Source organism: Artemia sp. Qi Xiang Cuo, chromosome 13 (assembly GCF_049724085.1).
Source record: "Artemia sp. Qi Xiang Cuo chromosome 13, ASM4972408v1, whole genome shotgun sequence".
In the NCBI taxonomy this organism is placed as follows: Eukaryota; Metazoa; Arthropoda; class Branchiopoda; order Anostraca; family Artemiidae; genus Artemia; species Artemia sp. Qi Xiang Cuo.
The window spans coordinates 21,079,560-21,105,549 of NC_142806.1; the positions used below are offsets into that span (position 1 = coordinate 21,079,560).

Genomic DNA, 25,990 nt, shown 5'->3' on the forward strand with positions numbered 1-25,990 from the left:
TCATTGAAAAGTACTTTTATGACATTTTTGCAGAGAACAATCGAAAAAACAACAAACTACCCCCTAGATTTTAAAAATTGCATTTCGCCCTGCTCCCCTATAGATAGATAGATAGATAGATAGATAGATATCTATATAAATATCTATCTATCTATTGCAATACTTCATGTCTGCGTTTATGTTATATGCAGAAAGGTTATTTAGTAGATTTTAGTCAGTTTAGATATTACCATTGATATATAGCCCCTCCACCAGTTGACACACCTGGATGCCACCTTTTAAATTATGCTACAGTATTTGTTATCACGTTTCCTTTTGTTGATACAATTATCAATAACAATCTTAATTAGGATCTAAAGCATTAAATAAGAATAAGAAAGTTCCGAAAACCTTCTGGCGCTTTGACAGAGGTGACTCTTACTAAAAGTAGGTGCACTTGTGAACCCTGCCCTTCTTCTGATTGCCTATTAATCATCTGAAGCAACATAAAACCAATATATACTAACAATACAACTTAGTTATCACTAATAGGATAGCATTCATTTGTAAATGAGACGAATTACGTCAAAGAAAAATTCATAATAAAGTAGGCGTAAGATGTAAAGGCTATCAATTTTGTTAATTTTGAGTGTATGTAATAGTGTTCTCTCATTGTTCATAAGTAGATCTTATGAGATATCTTTGTTAGGGGATCATAAATTAATTAAAATGGGGCAATCTTCTTCGGTTTTGCATTAGGATAAACAATCATAGCATACAAACTAATATAAGAGCTCAAAATTTGTAATTTCTCGTATTACATACTTCACATACTATTTCATACTTCACAGATTTATACACTACTGAAAACGCTTTTGGCAAATAGACTAATTACACTAGGTAGTTCATACTGGGCTATGTTTCTTGTGTAATTTTGTTTCCGTCATTAGGATAAACAATCATAGCATACAAACCAACATAAGAGCTTAAAATTTGTAATTTCTCGTATTACATAATTCACAGATTTATATACTTCACAGATTAAGCACCTTAGGAATAGCGAGTGGCCCTCTCCTCTCCTCAATAATGGGTTCGGTCAAAGCTAACACACAGAATTTTTTTTTAAGTAAATGCAGCTTTTTGTTTTGAAACTTTACCGAGACAAAAATTGTCCATAAAAGCATAAATATTATTAGTACTTAGGCACTATATCTAACTCACCACTATACATGAAAGAAGTCAAGTTTGGTTAATGCTAATGAAATAAAATAGGATGAAAATATAATAGTTTAGAGACAAATTTGGGCTATATATTAGCACATTAGGGGGGTGGGGGCAAAGCATAGGATACACTAAATACGTAACCTAACCTAGGTACCTCCCCCCCTAAACCCCAAAGAACAACAGTTTAAATATTGTAAACGCAATAAGAAATCACGTTTTGAGATCCATTTATCTAGCAAATACCTGTTTGTCTGGTTTCCTTATAGAGTCTATAGCGGTAGGTTAGATATAATGCACAAGTACCATATCATTTCATAAAATGACAGTATAAAATACCGGAGATATATATTTTGTGTTTTGTAGAAAGTTTGTTTTTACCGTGATAGGCTATATGTCAGCCCTCCCATTTCGTAACACATTATTTTATTGTATACTGTTTGATTTTCAATTTAATAATTTATATCCAGCCAAAGACTACAGAAAATGACCCAAAAAAACAGCAAACAAAATACATAATTATAAAAAATATAACTAAGTGCAAGAAATAGCCTAACAGGAAAAGCCCCTGGCTGAATCGGATGGGGAAGTTCGTGGTTGGATATCCTCTTTTTATCTAACCTAAATTTATTTGTCTGGTCCAGCTAGAGGATCTAGTATCAGGAGTGACAATTCACGGAATTGTAGGAGGGAGGGGCAAAGAATTTTTTTGATCTTTTTGTTGAGACACAAAAAATCTCTTTTTTCAAAATTTAAGGAGCTGGCTGTTTTTCAATTTTTTAATGAAATATCTAAAAAGGGGGGAATGCGAAACCATCAATTTGCATCCCTGTCTAATGTCCCTTCAAAATTAAGAAGTATTAACCTGTAATAATAATATTATTTCAGTGTATTCACTGTTCCATTGTGCAACTTTAGTCTAAATTCCATGATCCAAATAAAGAAAAAACAAACAAATATTCTGATAACGTAAAACTGGAAAAATCCTAAAACCTAAACTGACATTTATGCTGGAAATATTATTTATTGATATAAGAAAAGTGCAAGAGAAATAAGAGGTGAGATTTGTTTATCAAATACCACTTTGTAATACAATAAACTTAAAGAACATCACAAATTCCTGCTGACATAACTTAACATAACCAAAATACCAGCTCTATATATTGCATATTTAATGAAAAATATAATTACAACATAGTTTTACTCTAAACCTAAGGTAAATGTCTCCAAATACAGATAGCTAAACCGGTTTTTGTCAGATCTTGCAGATCAAAATTCTTGAGTGTTTTCTGAATAATTAACAAGTAGTGAATTTTTGATCAAATATAACTCTTACCATTCCATGTGTTCCAAAAAGGTCTCCGCTGACTCCACCGGGCATAATACTCTCTGCCCCTCCTATGGATGGATTTAAACTACCATAAAAAGAATTCAATCCGTTAAGAGTAAATCCTGATTGGAATCTGTGCAAGCCAAGCAAGGATGCAGCAGCCTGTAACATAAGATTTTACATTAAAAAAAAAACACAAAAAACACTTACGTTTCTCAACAGTTAAATAAAAGAAATGCACTTAATAAATGTATATAATTTCAAACACAATAATGGATTATATAGATCTGTAGCAGGCCTACAGGGTCTGCTACAAGCCTGGTGGGCACTAATTCACGAAAATTTACTTGGGAATTTTTTGTTTTTTACTATGAAGGAAAGACATTTTTAAAATATACGAGAAAATAGCTGGTCCCCTCCCATTGGCACTCATTAAGCCCACAAACCAGCAAGAGTGTGGCCAATGACCCATTGAAAGATGGAAAATATTAATAAGTTTAAAATTTCACAATATTATATACAGATAAAATAAATTCTTCGGGCCAAACGACGGAGTCTCTGATACTAACATAAATAACCCCTTCGGTTTATTTCTCTCCTGCGACACCGCTATCGAATCTCATAATTTAGACCTAGCAATGGAAAGAAGGCTGTTTAATTGTATCAAACAGGCACATTATCTGGGAGGGGGTAGGGGGATATTTGTCCTCCTAGATTTTGAATAATCCATTTTTGTTGGTAGTTCCATTAAAAATGCCTGTTTTTGCGTTATATTTTAAAAACTGGTTAAACAAAAAAATTTTCCCTCAATTTTCAAAAATTCGTTTTGCTCTTCCCCCTAAATTTTAATAAATTAACGGTCCTGATGGCTAATGACTTACTCCGGGCAATTAGACAACAGTTTTTTTTATCCGGAAATCTCCGAAATCTCAAGAATTCTATCACGTTTGTGAAAAAAACTGTATTTTACCTATGATTGGTGATTTTTTAATGTAGTTTTGAGTCTGATTCTCAGAGAAATATACCCCCCCCCACTTTAAAATAAATTCCTGGATACGCACTGCTTTTAATGATAAGCTCCTGTCCAAGGGTTGATCCAGGATTTTTTTGAGGGGAGCGGGGCACAAAGTAGGTTGATCCGATAAACTTGCGTTAGGAGCAAGTTTAATTTATGCAAACTTGCGCTAATTAAGTAAATTACACTACTTAATACTACGTTAGGGGGCGCCCCTCCCCCTGGATCCGCCACTGCTCCTGTCAATAGTAAATGGGAAAACCAAAAATGATTTTTCTTGTTGGTAACTAAATCGTTCACTTGGTAACTGTGTTAACTTTGCTTCTTGCTTTCTAAATTATTGACTTGGTTAATTTGGCAACCAAACTTCAACAAAAATGGGAACTCCTGGCAGTATTAAAAAAAAACGTCATATGACAGAAGAAGCGGGCTTCGGTGAAAGCTTTCAACAAAATGCTCTATGGGTTCATATATTTCGCCTTTTTCTGATTATCGAAATTAATATTCTCTTTTACCCCAAAACATGCCCCGAAACCCAAAATAATTTCCTGTATATTTACCTAAGTGATAGTGGTAAATAGTTAGACATTTTGTTTTACTAGTTTAACAAACCAGCAATTAAAAAATTGTACATGGGAGTAAATACCACGTTACATCGTTACGTGTCCAAACTGCTTTTAGTAAAACGCAACACAACGGAAATTAAGTTGTGTTATAACTTCCTATACTCCATCAGATAATGTCAAAATATCCTTTCAATTCATCAGCGTTTATTACAACCGAAACAGTGAAACACCAGGTGACCATCACTTCTACCACTCATTAATGAAAGTAACCATAATAAAATAAAAAGAAAAAAAAGGAACAATTTGACCGTAAGGAAACTGGTCACCAACATATTCATATTATATATATATATATATATATATATATATATATATATATATATATATATATATATATATATATATATGTATTCATGACAAAAGGCCTGGACCGAGCACATGAAAATTTAAAGCTTTCTACACAACCAAGTTCATATAGTTTGCCTTTTTCTAGTCAATAGCCCTCCCCTTCCCCCCTAAATAAGCTCCAAAACCAAAATAATTTCCTGTAAGTTTATCTGAGTGAAAGAGATAAATAAAATGTAAGTATTAATAAAAAAGTTCTAAACTACAGGCCCACTTGCAGTTTGTGGTAACATACCAACCTTGCTGTATTTCCGGAATAGTTCAAGACAATTTGTTACGTTGGGATTTATCTCACAGATATCCGCATTTATTCCATTTCTGTCGCTATGTTAGTAAAGGGGTCTAAAGATAAAAATTTGGTGGGTCGTATCTTGGACCTTTAATTTTTTGGGCAAAATAAAAAATATCGCTGTCTCTAATATTTTCTATTAATTATAAATTTATATAATCTGAGACTGACAAGCTAGCCCCACTAGGCTACATGAACAATATATCGACCCTGCCTCAAGCTATTCAGAAACTGATCCTTTCTTCGATTTTTAGTTTTACGCAACAATTTTAGAGGGATACAAAAAAACTTATAAGGAATTCCCCCCTAAGGCGAAAAAATATATATTCCTGTTGTTAAATAAGAATAATATTTTTTAAATCGTAATATTTTTGAACTAAGATTTCTGCTGAGGGGTTTTGCGTCCACCCCAAGCAGAGGAATTACATAAAGGAGTGGGGCCAAATTCTTAAAAAACTAAAATATACAAACAAATTATTTGAAATTTTGTAAAATTCTAAGAAAACGCTGAAATATCAAGCAGGTCGAACAAAAGGCGTCTAGTGTGCCGCGCTTAGAAAAATACGTTTTAAACGTTACTACAATGGAGAGAATGTTTCAAAATCAATGTTAATGAGTGTCGCAAAGCTCTACATCTTAGAAAGTTTGAAGAAAGCTTCGAATGTCCTTATGCTGACTAATTTTTATACCCTTTTCATTTGAAACAAAATCTCCCCTTTTTAAAACTTTGACAAAGCGCAGCGGAAAATTCTGTGACAATAGGAATGACCTCGTAAAACAAGAAATAGACAAAACAATAAATTAAATTTGACACGCGTGAAAAAGAAAACGAGTTTAAATCACCGTTAATTCTTGTAATTAAGCTTTAATCTAGATTCATAGCAACCATAAAAAGAAAATGTATTAAGTTACACCAAAACGATTTCAATAATCGTGCCTCTAACTAAAAGTTAGGACAAAATATATATAAAACGACAAGTAAACCCCTAAAATGATCTCTAGCCAGGGGCTGATCCAGGGAGTACTTTTAGGGGCATGTAGCATCCCTCTAGAAATTTGAAATTTAAAACTTTCAGGACATGTTAAGGGGGGCGCTGAAACAAAGCAAAAGACGCTATGTACGCTCGAGCGAAGAGTAAGTTACATGCTCTACTAGTGGTAACGCACAATTCTCAACATTCCCTTTTGTACGGAGGTATTAGTTTCTGGAATGAGGTGGATAGTAAAGTTAAAAATAGAAATGAGGGGATTTGAGAGGGGAATGGAATGAGGGGATTTGAATAATTTGAAGTATTGCTTAAAGAATAAATTATATGACAAACATAGTTTTTAAATTAAAAAAGAATAAATATATATAAATAAAGCTGTAAATGCATTTTTTTTGTCGTGGGGGAATGATAATGGATAATAAAGATAATGATGATATGGATGATAATAGATTGGTGTTTGATGATTTATTTTGTAAGTAATTGGGCAACTCAACTTTTAACTGATTGGTGAAATTTGGAACGAATCAAATTTCGGATAAAGGTATATTTGTTTTTCCACTTTTACTGGACTGCCCCTTTGGACAGCATTGTGTCAAGCTTTTGGGCAGCCATGAAGATTATTATGTTTTTATGTATGCTGTAGATCATCTTCAAGGTCATCTTGAAGGGGGGGGGGCGTTTGATATTTGTCTTTCCTCGAGGCTGTAATACAATGGTGGTTAAAATGGTTTCAGTCCTATGGAAGCCCAAAAATTATGCAGATTTTCAACCCATTTATTTGATGTTCCACGTAACCATCCATCCAAAGTTCTATAGTACAGCTATAATTAAACTTTTTATTATTAAAAAAAACTTTTTTATTAATATACTAAAAGCTAGAAAGGACTCTTAAAAAGCCACTTTTAGCATGCTAAAGTCAGGTTGAGTGCAATATCAATGATATCAATTTTCAAAAATTTGATGGGAGGGGGGCAAAATTTGTTGTTCAATTTGTAGTGGAGCGGGCAAATTTGCCATTTTTTTCAAGTTTGTCAATGAAAATAACATAAAAAGTACTTTTCAATGAAAATACCCTTCAAAAAAGTTATTAAAAGTAAAACTAGGGGGATGAAAAATCTAGGGAAGTATCAGGTCTTTTTTAAAGAATTTGGACAAAAAATAAAACGTCAACGGAAAGAACAGGGGGATCGAGGAGGGGTATTATTTTTAAAAAGGCTTCAAGTGAGGTGCCACATTGCCATTGTTAAGATACGGAACTGCTGCTGAATATAGTAGCTTCTGGCAGTAAAATCAAGATTGCGATTAAAACACTCAAGAAAACTTACATGATGCCTAGATTCAAGCTTGCAAGAACAAATCATTTGACCTGTCAAGGGGTCAGGTATCATGGGTTTCATGCCATCACAACATTTTGAACTATTTTGAGCTGTTGAAACTGAGGTCACTGCAGGTATCCGTATCCCACTGGAACTAGACATTGCCAATCCTAACACCTGAAATAAAAGACTGAGGTATTTACAATCATAGACGAATGAGGTCCGAAAAATTGATTTGTCACGCACAAAGCATGTATGTCAGGCTCTAAGCAAGCTATGCATGTGTGGTTAAAAAGCGAGGTTTAAAGAAATATTCTAATTTTTCAGATTTTTTTTTATTAGTGTTTTTCTTTAGAGGAGCTATTTTGCATTCGTGCGCTACCCGTACCCAGAATTATAACTATCCCGTCCGGTACCCGGAATTATAACCGACCTAAGTGAAAAAAGAAACCGAAAAGCTATCCTCCAATATATTCTGGTTAAATACAGAAGTATGATATTGAGGAAGGGCACTTCCTAATATTATTTTGTTAACAATTATTTCTTACATTTCAGTCAATTATTTTTGAATTATTTTTGTCGAGGATTTAAGTGCATCAATATCAAAATGAAGCCTTGCATTTGGAACAATTGAAAAAATGGTCGAATTCAGCAAAGATCTCGGCCAAAATAATCATTTCTAAAAAAAACTGCAGCGAGCCAAGAGATTCTGAAGCTACCCTTAGTGGAAATGTACTCATAGCCCAGAACGTGTACATAGCCCAATAACACTGCCCTGCAGCGCTCTCCAGCTACTTTGCATCGATTGTAAACTCACCATTATCGAAATGAGGTCCCTTATTTTTATTTGAATATTTTACCACAAAGATATTTTACAGAAAATTTTTATTCCAAAACTGGTATAGTGCATCAGTACAGTCCCACTATAGAAAATTCTTCATGTTCGCCTTTAAAGGTAGTAAAACCCTCATTCACTCCAACTGAAAATGAAAAATTCAACTTGAAAAATCGTTAACTTTTTGGATTTTTTCTTTGTAATAAGTCTGTTGACACAGTCAAAATTTTGCAATAAATTTGACAATATACCTAGAAAAATTAAAACTGAAAATATTATTTATGTAATGGAATAAATATTTAAACTAGGCAGGAAAAGTCAAAATCTGTAATATGAACAACATACTCTATTTGAACTGAATTGGTTTCAATTCAAATTCGGATTTGTCTTAGCCATATACTATTATATCACAAGTAATATAATTTCTCTGTTTACAATTGTGTAATTTTTTAAATATCTCAGGAAATCTGACACGGAACCGTGAGGGATAGTAGGGAATCCCTCTTCCCCCATAAAAGCTAATGATGACTTTATGCAAGTTCAAAACTTGGAGCCCTTAGTATCTCCTCTTCCCCGCTTTAAAGACTATAATTGTCCATGGATGTCTCCAAGGCCGTACCCAGAGGGGGGTAGCTGGGGGTTTGAACCCCTCCCGAAATGTTTTTTTTTAATCGTAAAAACGTAACAAAATGGATATAAACACATTTTGTATGCATTTTTTGATCTTTGAGTAAATCTTTGAAATCTTTGAGTAAAACCCCCTCCGAAAAAAAATCCTGGGTACGGCCTTGATTGTGTCATATGAAGCATTCCTTTTGTCTTTCTTGGCATACTAGGCAAGCGGAGGTGCAGACTAGTATGTAATATCTGTAAACATCAGAAGAAATAATCAGAATATGAATTTCGTCTGTCTTGACAACATGAGCAAGTATTATTATACGCAATTATCAAAGCATTTCTAAATTATCAACTAATTTGAATTTTTGCTTGAGCAAGATTGCCTGTTGAACCTACAATTTCAGGTGTAATTATTAGTAATAATTGCTTGCGTCTACTGTAACCGTTTAAATGAAATATTTAAACATTTCATGTTTTATAAATGCAGAAAAAGGGCTGCTAAATGTGTATGTTGTTTCCCTGAAGTGGGGTAAGCAATTTCTAATTTGAAGCTATGAAGGGGTGCCAATTCATAGAAATGTAGGGATTTTTTCAATTTCTTTGATGAGCGTACAAATAAAATGTATTATCAAAATCTATGGGGGGGGGGGCAATTTTTCTTCAATTTTTCTCCAACTGAAAATGAAAAATTCAAGTATGAAAAAGGTCCTTTTATAGGTTTTATTATATCATCGAAAGTAAGCACTTTTTTCAGTTTGGTAGAGGATGTCCGGCCCTCCTCTTAACTTGGTGTTCAATAACGCACTGCCTTACAAACGTAAGTAAAAGCATTAGTAAGTCTATAATTATTTTTGCTTGAACTTTGAAACAGTTCTAATTCATTTTGATAGATATCTTTTTGTAATTAATTTAACAATTTGATGAAGCGTTAGTTCAAACTCAGAACTAGAAATAGAAAAACTTGGATAAAACTTCAGCATGATTTCCTTGCAAAATATGCTTTTCCGTAAAGAATAGTGTAAAAAAGTAATATTCCATCGAATTAATTGATCTAAAATAGAAGATTTTCAAATAAAACTAAACAATTGCAAAGAATATATTTTTTTAATATAAGGGGCAGAAAATCTAGTGGAGAGGACAAATTTCCCCCTGCCCCCCCCCCCCCCATTTTGCATAACTTTGAACGGAATGTGGCCTTTTTTAATAAGTTAAGGTTCTTTTTTGATTTTTTCAATGAAGATAACAAATAACAGTATTTTTCTGAATATAAGGGTATAACTTCTAATGAGACAACTGTCTTTTAATTGGTGCTCCTGAAGCTATGACAAATAGTTTCTGAAAAATCGTGCCACTAAAAGGTGTCTATCAACAAGCGCAGGTATAAGGAATAGCGCAGATGAGTAACAAAGCCATTCCGCTTAACTTTGAATGGACTGTGGAAAACTTTGATAAGTTCAGGCTAAACGGAAGTGTGTGTTTCTGTCCAACCTTGGAAAATAATTTTAGATAGATGATTTATATTCAGCATCATTTAAGTAGTAAGATAATTATTTTTGCTTGAACTTTGAAACAGTTCTAATTCATTTTGATAGATATCTTTTTGTAATTGATTTAATAATTTGATGAAGCGTTAGTTCAAACTCAGAAATAGAAAAACTTGGATAAAACATCAGCATGATTTCCTTGCAAAATACGCTTTTCCGTAAAGAATAGTGTAAAAAAAGTAATATTCCATCGAATTAATTGATCTAAAATAGAAAATTTTCAAATAAAACTAAACATAAATGCAAGTATATAATATATTATTTTAAACATTATTATTTATTTATAATTATATATATAATTATAATGCTATCTAATTATAATTGTTATATAATAATTACAATTGTTATAATGATTATTAAAATTAATATTATAACAGTCACTTAGAGGGAGTGGGACTCCCTCAGATACTTAAAGGGAGGTACCCACTTTGGGTAGGTTGTTCATACCTTTTATCCGTCCTCTTCCTCTGCAAATATCAAATATATTTATGGCTTTCCCAGTAATTTTTGTATTGCCCATACATCCCCCAAAACAAGATATATCGAATAGATATTTATTTGAGGGCAAAAGAATAATATGGGGCCAAATTTAAGGGGGGGGCTACGTCTTGCCCTGTACGGAGAGGGCAAAATAACAATAGTCTCCGCAATTTATTCAAGTTATAAATTATCTTGATATAATTTGGTCATTTTTTGCATCCTTTTACCACTAAATTATTCCCCTTCTACCTCAAAATAAATGTTAGCATAATAAATGTCTAAATACGAAATTACTTGTAAATAAGCTCAATGCGCAACCGTGCTTATCGAGTAGGTAAAAGTGCGATTTCCAACGTCATTAAAGTCAAGAAACATGGCTTTTTATCACCCGATTCATATCATGGAAATCTTTTCTAACATTTCCTTGCGATGTTTCTTTAGAGATAATATATTGATGACGGCAGAGCCCATTAAGAGAATTTAATGCCTGAGCACAGATTAATTCACAAAATTCTTTGATTTAAGCTTCTGAAATGATCAAGTTATTTAGTGTAATTACGTAAATGAGGGTTCATTGCTGAAATCAAAAAAGAAAATGCTGCATTTCTTCAACTAAAAGTTTCTGATTTAAAGGTTGTTAGTTAGTAACAGTCAGAACAAGAATAAACCAATAGAGTGGGGAGGGGTATTTCTTTAGAAAATCGTAGTGAAGAAATGAAAAGGTTGAGGAAATTAATTCAAACTGAATATAATTATTTAGAGTACGTGAAATAGTTTAAGAAGAATAAAATACAAAGATAAAAGCACTTTTGGTACAAATCGAACAAGTCTAACCCCGCACTCCTCTATTCTGTGGATGCAACAAAGATGGATGAAGCAGATTATGGCTAAGCTAAGAACCTCAGCTTTGAGAGAAGCACCACTCATTAGCAACAATTCACCAACATTTAGGGAAGGGAAAAATGTATTTTTGGTGATCAAAAGGGGGTGGGTCAATTTTTTAGTTTTTTCGATCTTTTTGGTGATCCTGTGCTAAACGGACTCTTTAATATGCTACAATAGAAACCAGTCACGAAAAAACCGTTTTTGACCGGTTAATTCAGGACATTGGTATAGATTAATACAATATATAGCGTGGTTTCCATTGCGAGTATAATACTTGAGCTGCTGTTTTTTGGGGTTTAGGGGGGCGAAAGGTACCTAGGTTAGGTTAGGCTACGGAATACTATATGCTATGCTTTACGCCCCCCCCCTAATGTGCAAATATATAACCCAAATTTGTTTCTAAACTATTATATATTCATCCTATTTTTTTTCATTAGCTTTAACCAAACTAGCATTTTATAAAAGAGTGCGTTTAGTACAGGAGTACCGTCTTTTTGTATGAAAATAAAAAAAAAGGGTTTTTAAGTAAAATAAAAAAGAGTTTTTTTTCAAAATACAAAAAAAAACATTTTTAATAAGAAATACCAAAAAGAATTTTTCAAAGAGTAAGGGGGGCTACATAAAAATCGACGTCAATGGAGATTTAAGGACTTGCAAGAGGTTTTTCTTGGCATTTATGCTTACGTCATAACCCTATGAAAAGGTCGAGAAGATATATCATTAAAGAAACCACATTTTTTTTTATATTTCTGCCCCTAAACACCTTGTAAGATATTGCATACTTGCATTAATAATTTTATCGCCCTTTTGTGTAACTATCAGCTTGTTGTGCGTACGACATGGGAAATCGCATTGGTCGTTCTCATACTGGAGCACGTACGACCGAGAAAGTTTTTTTTTCCAATTGGCCAATCAAAAAAACATTTTTGGGGCAAGTTTTTGTACTGTCAAAAACTCATCAGTTGGCAACACTGGTACTAAATCACTTACTGGTACAAACCTGGTGTAAAATTACACACGACCTAGAAAATCATTATTTTTTCTAATTGGCCAATCAAAGGAAACATTTTTGGATCAAGTTTTTTACTTTCAGAAACTGATCAGTTGGCATCCCTGATACAAAATCAGGGTACTTACTATTCTCGTTAAATTTCAAATGCCTTTTTCTGTTTTTGATTTAACAGCATGTAAACTATTTGAGAAGATCAAATCCTATCAAATTAAAGGAATATCACCTACATAATAACCTCAAAGCAAATTATAAATATTTCACTATTGGGGAATTGCTGTAAAACTACTTCCAAACATAATATTATCACAAAAGATTGACCACATTTGGGTAATTGTAGTGACATAAGGTGCCGACGGGCTATAATATTCTTCATGAGTTGATTATTGTATCACATACCGCCAAACACTCATTTTCACAACTTTTAGGTGGATAGTAATAGATGAATAGGTTGATGAACAAATTTATGTATAAATCGTTTTAATAATTTGAGCACTCATTATTCATATAAACAAATTTAAATAGAATAAAACAAATATGTGGATCAAACGGAACTTTCTTAATTTCAATTTTATAGTGAATAGGGGAGAGGGGGAAAGGCATATTCCCCCTCCCTTGGGTCCCCCCTTCTTGGCTTTGAAAGATACCTTTTATGGTATTTTCATTGAAAAATGCTAGTGTAAACTTAGAAGTGGGGCTTTTGAGAAGGAAACATGTTAAGCAAACAATTCTTACTTCATAATATGCAGACAAATTGTAGTTAACACATTTTGACTGCAATTCCATTGTACTTTTCCCCTAACCACCCCTAATTTACGAAAATATAGCCCCCCAAAAATATGTGTCCCATGCATTTTGACATGTCTTTCTTGTTTCAATCCGTGCAAGGGTGGATCCAGGATTTTGTTTTTGGGTGTGGGGGTTACTAATTTTTTACTTTTTCGGGGGGGGGGGGGTTGCTAATTTTTGACTCAGTTTCGACTAATTTTACTGATTTTTACCTAGGTTTTACTAATTTTCGACTCGGTCAAAAATTTCGGGGGGGGGGGTGGGTTCAACCCGGGTTCCCCCCCCCCCCCCTGGATACGGCCTTGAATCCGTGCACCCTTAAATTGAATCAACTGTGTGGAAATCAAGAAACGCAAAGACACACGGGAAATGTATAACTTGGGCTATATGTTTTTCACATTAGGGGGGGGGGGGGTAAAGCATAGTTACATATAGTTAAGATTTACGTAATAGGCGTTTAGCATATATTTTTGAAAAATGCGATATAGTTCATTTTTCTTGAAATCAATGTTTTCTATTTTTGTCTCATTTATAAGCATGGAAAGTAACTTATAAAAGCAGATTTAAATATCCTATTTTCTTAGAATTCTTAGCACTTTTTTTCAAATCAAGTTAATGACTTTTAATTGAAGGCTATTGCTTACATTATTTCGGAAACATATCTATTGAACACAAACACAAAAAGTTTTACCATAATAGATGGCATCGCATTCCTTTTACCCTGATTTAACTTAGCTTTACCGCAAGTATAGCTACATACAAGGCTGGGAAAGGGGGTACCCTCTTGAAAAAGATCAAAAAAATTACCAGAAAATATAGATTATTACGGACTAAATATTTTTTTTTGTATTTTGACACCCCCCCCCCTAAAGGTCAAAATTGAGGGAACCAATGACAACGTTTAGCAGTGTTTTTTTTCGTGTTTGAACGGCAGGTGGGAAGCAAGCACTTGCACATAGCTAAATATTTTGGGTTAGAATCAGATAATGCGTATTATTTCCAACCCAAGAAGAAACTAAAGTGGCCCTGGTCAAGGTCTCACTTCGGCTGGGTAAATCAAAAGACGTTATGTGACATTTTCTAGCAACCTGGCATTTTTAAACGTAGCATTCTCCATCGATTGGTTTAATGATTTTCCAACTATCTTGTTTGATAAAAAAAACAATTCTCCTGCGCATATCCCAGTCAGTAGCACACTCGGAAAATAATTATGGGGGGGGGGGGTTGACCGGGGGTCCTTGGGCCAACCAACAGAAAGCATTTAAATTCCTTAGAAAAACCTCTATTTTAAGAAAAATTTTAAGCTTTTCAGCTGATTTTTTTCTTGAGGGGGAGGGGACTATAGCCCCTTTAGTGTCCTCATGGGTGCATGCCTGTCCCTGTTCATTATTACAAAGAAAGTTGTAGGTTTGTTTTATGATTGAAGCTGCTGGGGAAGTTAAACGAGAATCTGGGGAGAACTAGGTCTTCAATTGGCAAAATTAGCCCCGCCCAAGGGCAAAATAGGGTATGGAGGGTATATATGCCCTCCTACCCCCCTACTAGTTTACGACCCTGAATTAGGAAGATGTCGCTGGACTACCACACCCTTAATTAGTTATTAATATATCTTCAGTTGTGTCACACCGTTGTTAATTAGACGTAAGATTTGACCGACGGAATGTTGTCGATTGTTCTTAACAGAAATTTTGCCTTTGGACCAACAAGAAAATACCTGGAAAAGTTTAGGGTATACATGTTCCATATATATGTTCAATGTATTGTAATTAGAATGTTTAGTGTTTTTTTTTGTTAGTGCATTGATTGACGGGAATTAACAGCCGGGAAGGGGTTAGGTTATAAGGAACCTTTGGAGCAGTTATCAAACTGACATTAGTAATTTTTGTAAATTTATGTGAATCGGTATATGGCATTGGCGGCCTCTTTTCAGGAAAGGGTAAAGGTACTTTCTCTCGTCATGTTTTTTCAATGCGGATTCTAAACTTATCAACTTCGCACTTTATTCTTTTACCCCTGTTTATTATTCTAGGGACCATTTTTAGAAATAACGTTGACGAGTTGGGGGGTGCCAAGCGTGGGGAAAACTGTGTCACATCTGGTGGATATTTTATCAAGCGTGGCGGTACTGTGAGGCGTACTTGGTGTTCTGAGATGTACACAATGTCGCGGAAAGGGGGTGCCCTCTCCTTTTCATTTTACAATTTATGGTTCTCACCTTGGTTCCAAATTTAAGGCAATATTTAAATGGCAAAAATTTTTAGTTTAAATGTAATATTTGACCGGTGAACTATCGCCATCTGTTATTCACATCAAAAGAAATTTGCTTTTATTCAGGAACAACTGAGAGTAAAATACAATAAAATCGGTAGGCTACTGGTGCGTTATATGGTCACTTTTAAATGTTTTACAAGGAAACCAGTGACGAAAAACCCGCCAGACGGGGTAATTGCAAGAGACTGCTATAGAGAAATGCAATAAAAAGTGTGGTTTTCGTTGCGTTTACGATATTTAAACTGTTTTTTTGGGGTCTAAGGGGGGGGGAGGGACCTAGGTTAGTTTAGGTTAAATTTTCTTATAAACTATTACATATTCATCCTATTTTATTTTATTTCATTAGCATTAACCAAACTTGACTTTTTAGAAGTGACCATATAATGCACCAGAACCATAAAATCATATGGTTTACGACATAAGGGTGAAAACTAAGGCGGATGACTGCAGAGACGTATTCAGGGAGGAATTTACCCCCCCCCCCCTGAAATATTATATTTTCTCAATTTCTGGGCTCTTTTTATTTAAATTGTCAAATACCAATTTTACTTCAGAATCCTCCCCCATAAGAAAATTCCTGTACGCCAGCCTGGACGACAGTTATTTTCTTAAGGAATTTAGGGCTTCGCCGAATGAATCATATTACGCTCTGCGCTAAGTCATTTCCCGTTGATCGAAATATTGGAGGCAAACTTCAATGTAAGACTTGTAACTTGTCTTACATGCAATATTTAAGAATTGTTAAAACTGCAATTGCAATTTTATAATTTCAGTTCTTTCCTAAAATAATGGATAAAATCAAATTTTAATTTATTTTATTAACCTAGCTCTGTTTAACGTTACGTAAAACAGGGTTGGATCTAGGGGTACCGTGGGCCCCTCAATATTTTTTCTTTTTTACTCTTTTTAAAAAAAACTTGTCAGTTGCCCCCTTCAATAATTTGTAGAAAATCAATTATACAGCCCATGCCCCTAGACTCTCAGGCTGTGGAACCCTCTCCCCCCCCCACGAATAAAAAAGATGAAGCTATGCTCCTGTATCTTAGTGTAATAAAGGAGAAGTGAACTTTCATAAATTACAAAATAAGAATAATCTATATTTAACTATCAATTGTTCTTTGCTGTTAGAAACGACCAATAGTTTACAGTTATAGGCTATACTATTTATTAGCCAAAAGTTGGTTTCAAAAGAATAATCCAGGAATATTCGCAGGAATAATGTTATTTCTCTGAGAGTATTTCCAAAACAATTTCAGAACATTAAAATAATCTATAGTAGGTATATCAACAACCATATACTAGTGTGACTTAATTGTGTTTATAAATGCTGACTTAATCAAAATATTATTTTGGCAGAAATAAATAAAAGTTTATTTTTAAAAATTAAATGACTAGCGGTAAAATAAAATATTGTTTTAAAAATATTAAATAGCAAAAGTCATAATAAATAGTATTCATTATAATACAGATTATGTCAATATATTAATAAGTACTTACCGGTGGTGAGTTAGCTGTATTTAAAAATTGTGCCATAACACAAATTACACCAATTACAAGTTGTCACTATCACTACTAAATTGTCTCTGAAGTTGTGATACACGATCAAAAACAGAGTATGACAAATCTCTTATTGTCACAGGCTCCCCAGAGGGTAAGAGCAAAAACTAACACGGAGCTACTGGTGTAACTGAAATCACCAAAATATCAGACAATTCACGCCCTTTCCTAAGGGGAAAATTTCAACCTTTTTCACCCACTATGAGGCATATTTCCAAAGGTCCTTTTTGTTTATTGCCTGTGCTGTGATTCGTTAATCTGGTGATGTGGGCTCCGCCTTTAAGAATTTTAGCCAATAAAAAATCGGGATTTAGATGATGGAACACTTAGACTACAGCTGTTAGGGCCATGTTGACACGAATCCTGTCACTCTAGCGGATCATTCTTGAACTACTTATTTGGAAAAAGAAAACCAATAAAGCTAGATTCATTTTGTCATGGAAAATCGTAATATCAAACTCAATTGCGGTATATCAACCTTGATATTTTAAAACTGAAGAGGAAAAATTTACATGAAGAGACATTAACAAACCCGCTTACAGCGTGGGAGAGAGGGGTCGGTGCAAAATATGCATTTAAAAAATAGAAAAAAATAGGTTAAGTTAATATTGTTTCCAAATTAAAGGGGGCCAACAAGGTACACCACCAGACAGGAATGTTTCTAACAGGGGATTATTTGGGGGTGGGGGCAAAGGCCCTTACAGAAATTCGAAAGTTACACTAATCACAGAGGCCAAAATAGTGACCAGGAGCGCGATTCATGCCCGTCAACATATGTTCTATATTCCCCCCGAGAGGGGAAAGAAAATTTGTTTTGTAATAAAAGCAAGGGCGTATCCAGAATTTTTGATCTGAGAGATTTATAAAAAAAACTTAAAAAAAGCGTAAAAGAATTTGTTCTAATGCATATTCGTCGTTTTCACCAGTAAAACAAAATTTCTGGAGGTAAGTTCAAGCCCCTAGCCCCTTCCCCTGGATGCGGCCCAACAGGGCCGGAAAAGAGCGATTGGAACGATCGGGCCCAATCGGGCCCCGCGTTTGAAAGGTCCTAACGCCACCATCAAACTGAATAATTGATTTTCGAAATTGTAAAGTGTTCTTAACAATTTCAGTAAGCGTTGCTTCTGTAGAGAGATCATTTTCCAGGCTAAAACCAATAAAAAAAACTATATGACATCAACAATAAACCAGGATAGACTATATAGTTTACGAGCAATCATGTTTACTGAAAGTGAAGAGACAAGGAAAATAGATTTTAAAACCGTTTTAGAAGTATTTGCAGGACCAAAATTTAAAAATTTGTAGGATAAATTCATGTGCCTATATTCGGTGATGTAAATTTTCAAAGGCATTTTCAGTAGTTTCATTATGTCTAGGGGACACAAACGTAAATTAACGTTAGAACAAAATGAGCAAAAAAAGAACAAAAGAGGGAAAAATCGTAAGCCCAAAATGAACAAACCGGACCTTCAAATGAAACAAGATCAAGAGAACGACCTGAGAGACGTAAATATGCGACGAGTGATAAGGAAGAGCCCAGAGTCCTAGACCATCAAAAGTGACAAGACCAATCCAAGCAACTAAAACAAAAGGCACTGAAAAATGTCTGAAACAATGATAAACGAAAATAAAGATAAAAGAGATATGTAGTTAAAATATTAGCAAAACCAACAATTCGAACAAGTAAAAACGAAATTGAAGAATCTAGAAATATGCAGTTAAAAGATACGTGGCAGCGAGAATCACAGCAACTCATAAACGAAAGTGAAGAAAAAAAATATGCGGTTACAAGACATGCGACAATCAGAATCAGAACGAATCAAAATGAAAACGAAGAACAGAGAAATGTGTGGTTAGAAAATATACGACCGCGATAACAAAGAAGTATGCAGTTAGAATACAATCAGTACCGAGAATTACAAGCGACAGCAGGAATCAGAACTTGCCAATGATGAAAGTGAAGAACGAAGAATTGCAGGGTTAGCAGAAACACCAAAGCAAGTATCAAGAGTATCAAAAGTGACAGTGAAGAAGAAAGAATTGTGCGGTCAAAGGAAAGTAAGAATCAGAACGAGTTAAAAATGAAAGTGCAGAATAAAAAAGGTACTTGTGTAGGCCTACATACTGGTAGACATTCAAGAACAAACCGGTCTTATCTATCTGTATTAAGAGACAATTAGCTTACGCTCAGTGGAAAACAAGTGACGAGTGACAGAATACATTGGACTTATATAGTTTGACTGTATATTTGCACATTAGGGGTGGGGGTAAAGTATTTTGAAGCGTGAAGTTAGAAAACAATTCTTACTTCATAATATGCAGAATAATTATAGCTAACACATTTTTTCATGCAGACCCGCTATAATATACCCCCTCCACTCTCTAATGTGCAAAATTATAGCCGAAATTTGTTTATGAAGTATTATATTTTCATTATATTTTGGTATATTTCATAAGGACTGACCTAACTTCACTTCTCGAGCGTGTATCATTATTCACACAAGTACCGAAAAAAATATCATGTTAGAAGATCATCGCCATCACAATCTTCGATGCCAACAAATTGTGGCAAAAACCCAGTAAAAACCTAAAGACATACCGTAAACTACAGAAGTGATATTTACAAGTTATTGGGACCTAATTCTATATGTATTGACTGTGGAGTCCTCCTTTATCCCACAGGAAAAGTAGCCAACAAAAATGATTTACTTAGGGGCTGCTGCCTGCTTGATCGAATTGTATTCCTGCATTAATAATTTCCAAACGAATTTTTTTTTTTCTATTACAGTCAACCAAAAATAGTCGTAATGTTTTCAGCTTCAAAATAGCTGGACAAATTTATCACAAAATCAATTTAGCGGCACACCCATCACAGACCCCTGAAGGTGATTTTGAACCATATTCATGTAGCCAAATGTCCCAATGAAGATTGGGATCTTTTTAGATCCCAATGAAGATGTTAAAGAACACGTTTCACATCTTTTAAATAATTAAATCACTCGTAACCCAACATATATCTAGGAAGAAATATTGTGAGATACAAACAGCTATGCTATACATATACACACATTTATATGCTGGATTTGATTTTGTTTAAAAATCTAATATATAGAGGGGGCTCCGAAAAAAAATCCAATCGGGCCCCGCACCTAGTCAATCCGGCCCTGCAAAGATGATCGAAAAACCATGTTTAAATATGAATTAAACAGGTCCAAACGGAAAACATGAAATCCCGGAATAGGGTGGGAGAGGGTCGTAAGAAAACTTGGTGCTGTGAAAATTATAGTAGTAGTAATAGAAACAATATTACTATAATAAATTTTGAAACTGAAAATTCAAAAAAAAATACATGGATTAATGATTTAGAACAGGTTTTGCTATCGATTCATAGGTAGATACAACAATCTAATTGGAGTTTTCTTGAATAACAAGGTAAAAAAAAGATAGAAACAAATGAACGAATAAATAAAAGTCATGGTTATGGATTTTGTCAAAACTTATAGATATATATTTTAAGCTATTTTGGAAAATTCATGGACAAGCTTTGGGTAAATAATCCATAAATACAAGTAATTTATTAGCATTAAAACAGTAAACGTGCCTTGGGAATCAAGCAACCCAGCAAGGTGTTGTATACTCCTTATTGCAAGTGTATCTGACTTTCTGCCTCCAACTGTGCCGTATATATATTCAGCTCTGTCTTTCACAGCCTGAGCAGAATCTTCCAGTCCTGCAGTCCTGCCTTTCTTCCTCCAGTCCTACCTTTATGTCTCAACACTTCGATGAACACGAGTCAACACAGTTCATAATCCCTCGCTACATGGGACATAAATTTTTATTGAATTATACAAGTATTTTTATGTTTGTATGCTGTTAAATATATCTGAAATTTATGTCTACCATATTTGTCATTAAAAGATAAGATCATTAAATAATAAGGTAAGGTCTTCAATCAGGTCTGTTCAAACCAAAACCTAGGGTATTCAAAGAGAAGATGAAATTGTTTTAAACTATATTTTTACATCAGCCTTATTGACTCTACTTCGGGGATCCAGCCCTTTTTGTCGCACATCTAAACCAGCTTTTACAACCTCCTCCTCTTGACTGCACGCATAATTTTTCTGGGGAGAGGATATCTGCCTCTCCATTTTTTTGACGGATTTTTCTGTCACGAAAAATCACTAATTTTTTCAATCAGGTCAAGGATTTAAAAACTTGTCAAAAACCTTCAACATTTTTCTGAATGTTACTAAAGGTTTTAATTTTCGTGCATTTTTCATCATCTATGGGAGAAGGGGATAATTCACGATCTGATCCCTTTGAAGGTCCCTGCCCCTACTGTGCCTCTTGTGCACATGACACAGCCTCAATGGATGTTGATTCTGATTCAGTTGGCAGTGACATCACTGTTTTAACTATTGCCTATCCTAGATTTTTTGCTCCCTTCTAGATTTAGAAAAATATTCCTTTTCAGTATTCTCATCGAGAAAATGTTTTTAAAAACAACAAAAACTACCCTCCCCCCCCCCTATGTTTTGAGAAATATATTTTTGTGTCTCCATTTTAAATTTTAGAAAAATCCATTCCGACTATATTTTTGCGAATTTGTGTCGCTCCTTAGGGTTCGACGCGTTTTATGAGGGGGACTGTCCTCCTCAAAAGCTATGATATTTTCACAATTGTGGCTACAATTTCGTTTGTAGGCCTATTTCGCATAGTTTCGCTTTTTTCCAGTTCGCGCCCTAGATGCTTGTCCCCTTTTGTCTTCATACTAAGCTAGTTACCCCCCCCCCCCCACACAAAAATAACTCTTGGCTTTAGGACTACAATTTTGTCTTTTTTTTAATTTTGTGATTTCCAATTTGTAGCAACTGGCAAGATCGAAGCGGTTACCATTTTTCCTAATAACTAGAAGTATGAAATTATCGTCGGACATTTCTTAGAAAAAAAAGATGGGTAAATTAACGCATCAGTGTACCCCAGTGGCAGATCCAGGGGGCAAGAGGGTGAGCACCCCCCCCCCCCCTAACGTAGTCTAAAGTAGTGTAATTTACTTAATTAACGCAAGATTGCGTTAATTAAACTTGATCCTAACGCAAGTTTATCGGATAAACCTATTTTGCACCCCCCCCCCTAAAAAAATCCTGGATCTGCCCCTGGTGTACCCATTCGAGGATCAAAATATTTATATTTCCCTGCTTCGAAGCTTGATTCTATTTCTATTTCTTCCCTCAATCTTACCTAATGCTTTATTTGGATTTTAACCATCTTTTATAGAGTTTTCGACTATATCTTCGTCGAGCCCAACTTTGTATTATTTCGTCTCCCCAGTACACCCCCATACGTATCAATTAGAGGAGGGGGGATCGTGATTGCCTCCTAGGTTTTATGTCCCGATTAGATTTATAAAAAATACTGTTTTTGGTATTCTCCTTTTTTTAATTTTTTTTTTGCATTTCCGTTGAGTAAAATTGGAAAATAAAAAAGCTACAACCCTGAAGGTTTCCAAAAATAAATTTCCCCCTCTCCTACATTTTGTGAATTGCCCCCTCCCCGCTATATGTTGAGGTCTATTTGGATGATTAATCGCAGCAAAAACTCTGAGTGAACACCACTTGTCGAATAATTGACACTTTATTAATAAGCATGGAATTTTTTCAGAGAATTTCTTAGAAAAGAAAGTACCGGGGTAAATCGATACATCATTATTACCAATCCAAAAAATAATTCTCAACATTTTATATTTTTTGTCATCATTTGTCTTTTGTTTCTTTTCTCAAAAACCTTATCAAAAAGTTTGTTTTGGTCTGTAAGCTACGTATCTTTTATCTCCGTCAAATCCAACCATGTATAATTAAATTTCCCCTGTATACCCTGCTATTCCATCTTGATCTTCATTCGGATGATTAATCACAGTGGGAGGAATTTAGAGTAAAAACATTTTCTTAATAGTTGGTACTTTTTAATAAAGTACGCGATTGTTTTGGGACATTTCCTAGAAAAACATTAATTTAATGCAATGCACAAACAAATTTGATTACTTTCATTTGTTTGCTTCATAATTAGTGGATTGCCGCCTATTAATTGAGAAAATACTAAACCCACAAATTCTACGAGAGTTCATGTAATCAACGTCTACATCTGAAAATAATAATTAAATTCTTTGTCAGATTAGAAAAAGACAGTAGATGTTATAGTTATCCCAGAGTTGAAGCCAATCTTAAAATCTTCGGGCATCATTTGATGGATTTACATGATGGATTAGTGCTCAGTGCAATACTTGGTCAAAGGACCTTATCACCTTCAATGAAATTCTTAAAGTTGATATTTATTAAGCTGATTTAGGTCAAGGGGCTGGATTTATTTAAGTTACTGGTACGAAAATAGAAAAGCGTCATTTTGCAAATCTGACCTGCCCAATCACATTTCCCTATACCCAGAACTGTATCTAGGGTTGGTGGCGGCAAAATGGATTACAGCGCCCCCTCTTAATTCAAATATAAGAAAAATAAAACTAACAAATTGTTATCAAATTCCCCCCCCCCCGCCACGACACCCTGGGTAGCTGCCCCAGTTGCCTTCCCTCTTTGAACGGCTCTGTCTATGCCTTGAACTTATTCCTTGTCCTCAGCAGATAAACTGCAGACGGAAGGGACACTATGTGATCATCAGCAAATTTAGCTGCTGAGGACGCCCACTGTGTATGTGACCGAAATATCCAGAGATTTTGTTATTGTTTTAACTGGTTTAATAAAAAGATTGGTCAATATTGAGCTGTTATTTGTAAAAATTTTGTCGGAGTGAAAAAACAGGGGTTAGGACACATATCCCTAGGGGCTATATACAATGAGTTAGAGCTCAAATCATTACCTGATGAGTAAAAATCTCCTTGACCTTAGGTTTTTAAAGTTGACATATAAAAGTTTAAAGTTTTTAAAAGTTTTTTAAAGTTTTTAAAGTTGACATATAAAAATGTTGATTTAGGGTCACTGCGTATTTATGCTCCAAGGATAAAATGGTAGGCCCATTGTGTTATTTCGTAAATTTTAGCTCGTCGAGCCTTGTTTCCCCCTACTTTATTATCCAATTTTATTTTTCTGAAAATATTTTCTTTGACAAAGAACATTCAACTTGGTCAAACTAGAGTAATGGGTTGCTAATGAGCCTTAGTCACAGTCGAAGTCGACATTGAAGTTTTTGCAGAAGTACTGTGGAACCAGAAGTATTAAAATGTGCTGTCCTTTTTTTTAGAACAGAATATGAGAGGGAGTATCCACTTTCAGAAATCACGTGCACCTGGTGGCATATACCAAGCATAGTGGCATATGCCATCCGGTGGCATATACCAAGCGTATTCCCACCTCTAAGTGATTTGACTTCATGGCGAGCTCTTCTCGAATTCGATACATTAAGTCAAAGGAAACATTCTAACGAAAGAAAAATTTTTGGAGATCGGAATTTTATAAGATCTAATCTGATGTCTAGAATTTTCGGTGCTCTAATCCTATTCCTGCTTCTAAGTAATCTGACTTCATAGGTGACTACCCTCGAGTTTGATGCATTTGGTAGGAAATGTTTTTGGAGAAATAAGGTTTTAGCAAAAGGAATTCGAGGCATATTATAGAAAATGGATTCCGGGAAAAACAGACAATGAAGACAAAAATAAATTATTTATTTTCGAATGAAGATCTGCAAAAATTTTCATGTTTATATTAATAAAAAAAACTGAACATTAAAATTTAAAATGGTTCCACGTAAGGCCGTCGCTAAAATGGGTTGGGGTGTTTTACCCCTTGCCCTGAGGGCTGTGAGGGAAGGGGTTGTCATCCTTAAAGACTTAGTTTCCAAAACTTTCAACTACGTTGAATAAAAAAGCTATCTAAAAAATTTTGATTGGATGTGTCTGGGGAATCGGTGGGCAGTTGAGGGGGGTTATTTGCCCTCAAATCACTTTTGACTATTAAAAAGGGCACCAGTCCTTTGAATTTCAATTCGAAAGAACCCTTTTTTAAGTTTCTAAGACAAAGATTTCACTAAAAACCTTATATGGCCCCAGGGCATAACTTATGACCCTTGCCCTGAAGACTGCGGGGGAGCGTCCTGCTCAAAGGTATTATTGCCTGAACTTTGAACGTCGCATGACAAATTGGCTATCTCAAAATTGTTATTGGATGTGTTTGGGGAAATGGTGGGCGTGGAAGGGGTGTTAGTTGCCTTCCAATCACTTTCGACTATTAAAAAGGGCACTAGTCATTTCAGTTTCCAATCGAATGAGCCCTTTTTGAAGTTTCTACGGCAACGCGTTCTATAGAAACCTTATATGCCCCAGGGCATAACTTACAACCCTTGCCCTGAGGGCTGTGGGGGGGGGGATGTCATCCTCAAAGACCTAATTTCCAGAACTTAAAACTACGTTGAATAAAATGGTTATCTCAAAATTTTGATTGGATGTGTTTGGGGAAAAGGTGTGCGTGAGAGGGGTGTTATTTGCCCTCCAATCACTTTCAACTATTAAAAAGGGCACTAGCCCTTTGAATTTCCAATCGAATGAGCTTTTTTTGAAGTTTCTACGACAACGCCTTCTATAAAAACCTTATCTGCCCCCAGGGTATAACTTACAACACTTGCCCTGATGGCTGTGGGGGAGTGTCCTCCTCAAAAACATAATTTCTGTCTAGAAATCTACTACGCAGAACAAAATGGCTATCTCAAAATTTTGATTTGATGTGTTTCGGGAAATGGTGCGCGTAGAAGGGGTGTTAGTCACCTTCCAATCACTTTCGACTATTAAAAAGGGCACAAGCCACTCCAATTACCAATCGAATGAGCCCTTTTCGAAGTTTCTACGACAACTTCTTTGATGCAAAGGGCCTTGGTCTAAAAGAAAAAATT

The 25,990-nt window shown here is 34.8% G+C and overlaps 1 protein-coding gene across 2 annotated transcripts in view; it reads right to left on the bottom strand.

Annotated features, from left to right (window-relative positions):
• LOC148945062 (homeobox protein araucan-like) overlaps positions 1–17,198 on the bottom strand; it is a 31,731-nt gene extending 14,533 nt beyond the window's left edge. Inside the window, exons 1-3 of one of the 2 annotated variants that reach the window (XM_089099122.1) lie at positions 17,039–17,198; positions 7,120–7,287; positions 2,537–2,692 (exon numbers count right to left, since the gene is read on the bottom strand). In XM_089099122.1, coding sequence (XP_088955248.1) covers positions 2,537–2,692; positions 7,120–7,287; positions 17,039–17,074 — 360 coding nt within the window. In that variant the 5' untranslated portion in view covers positions 17,075–17,198. The remainder of the gene's footprint in view (positions 1–2,536; positions 2,693–7,119; positions 7,288–17,038) is intronic. The other variant, XM_089099123.1, reaches the window with a different exon arrangement.
• Positions 17,199–25,990: the final 8,792 nt, after the last annotated feature.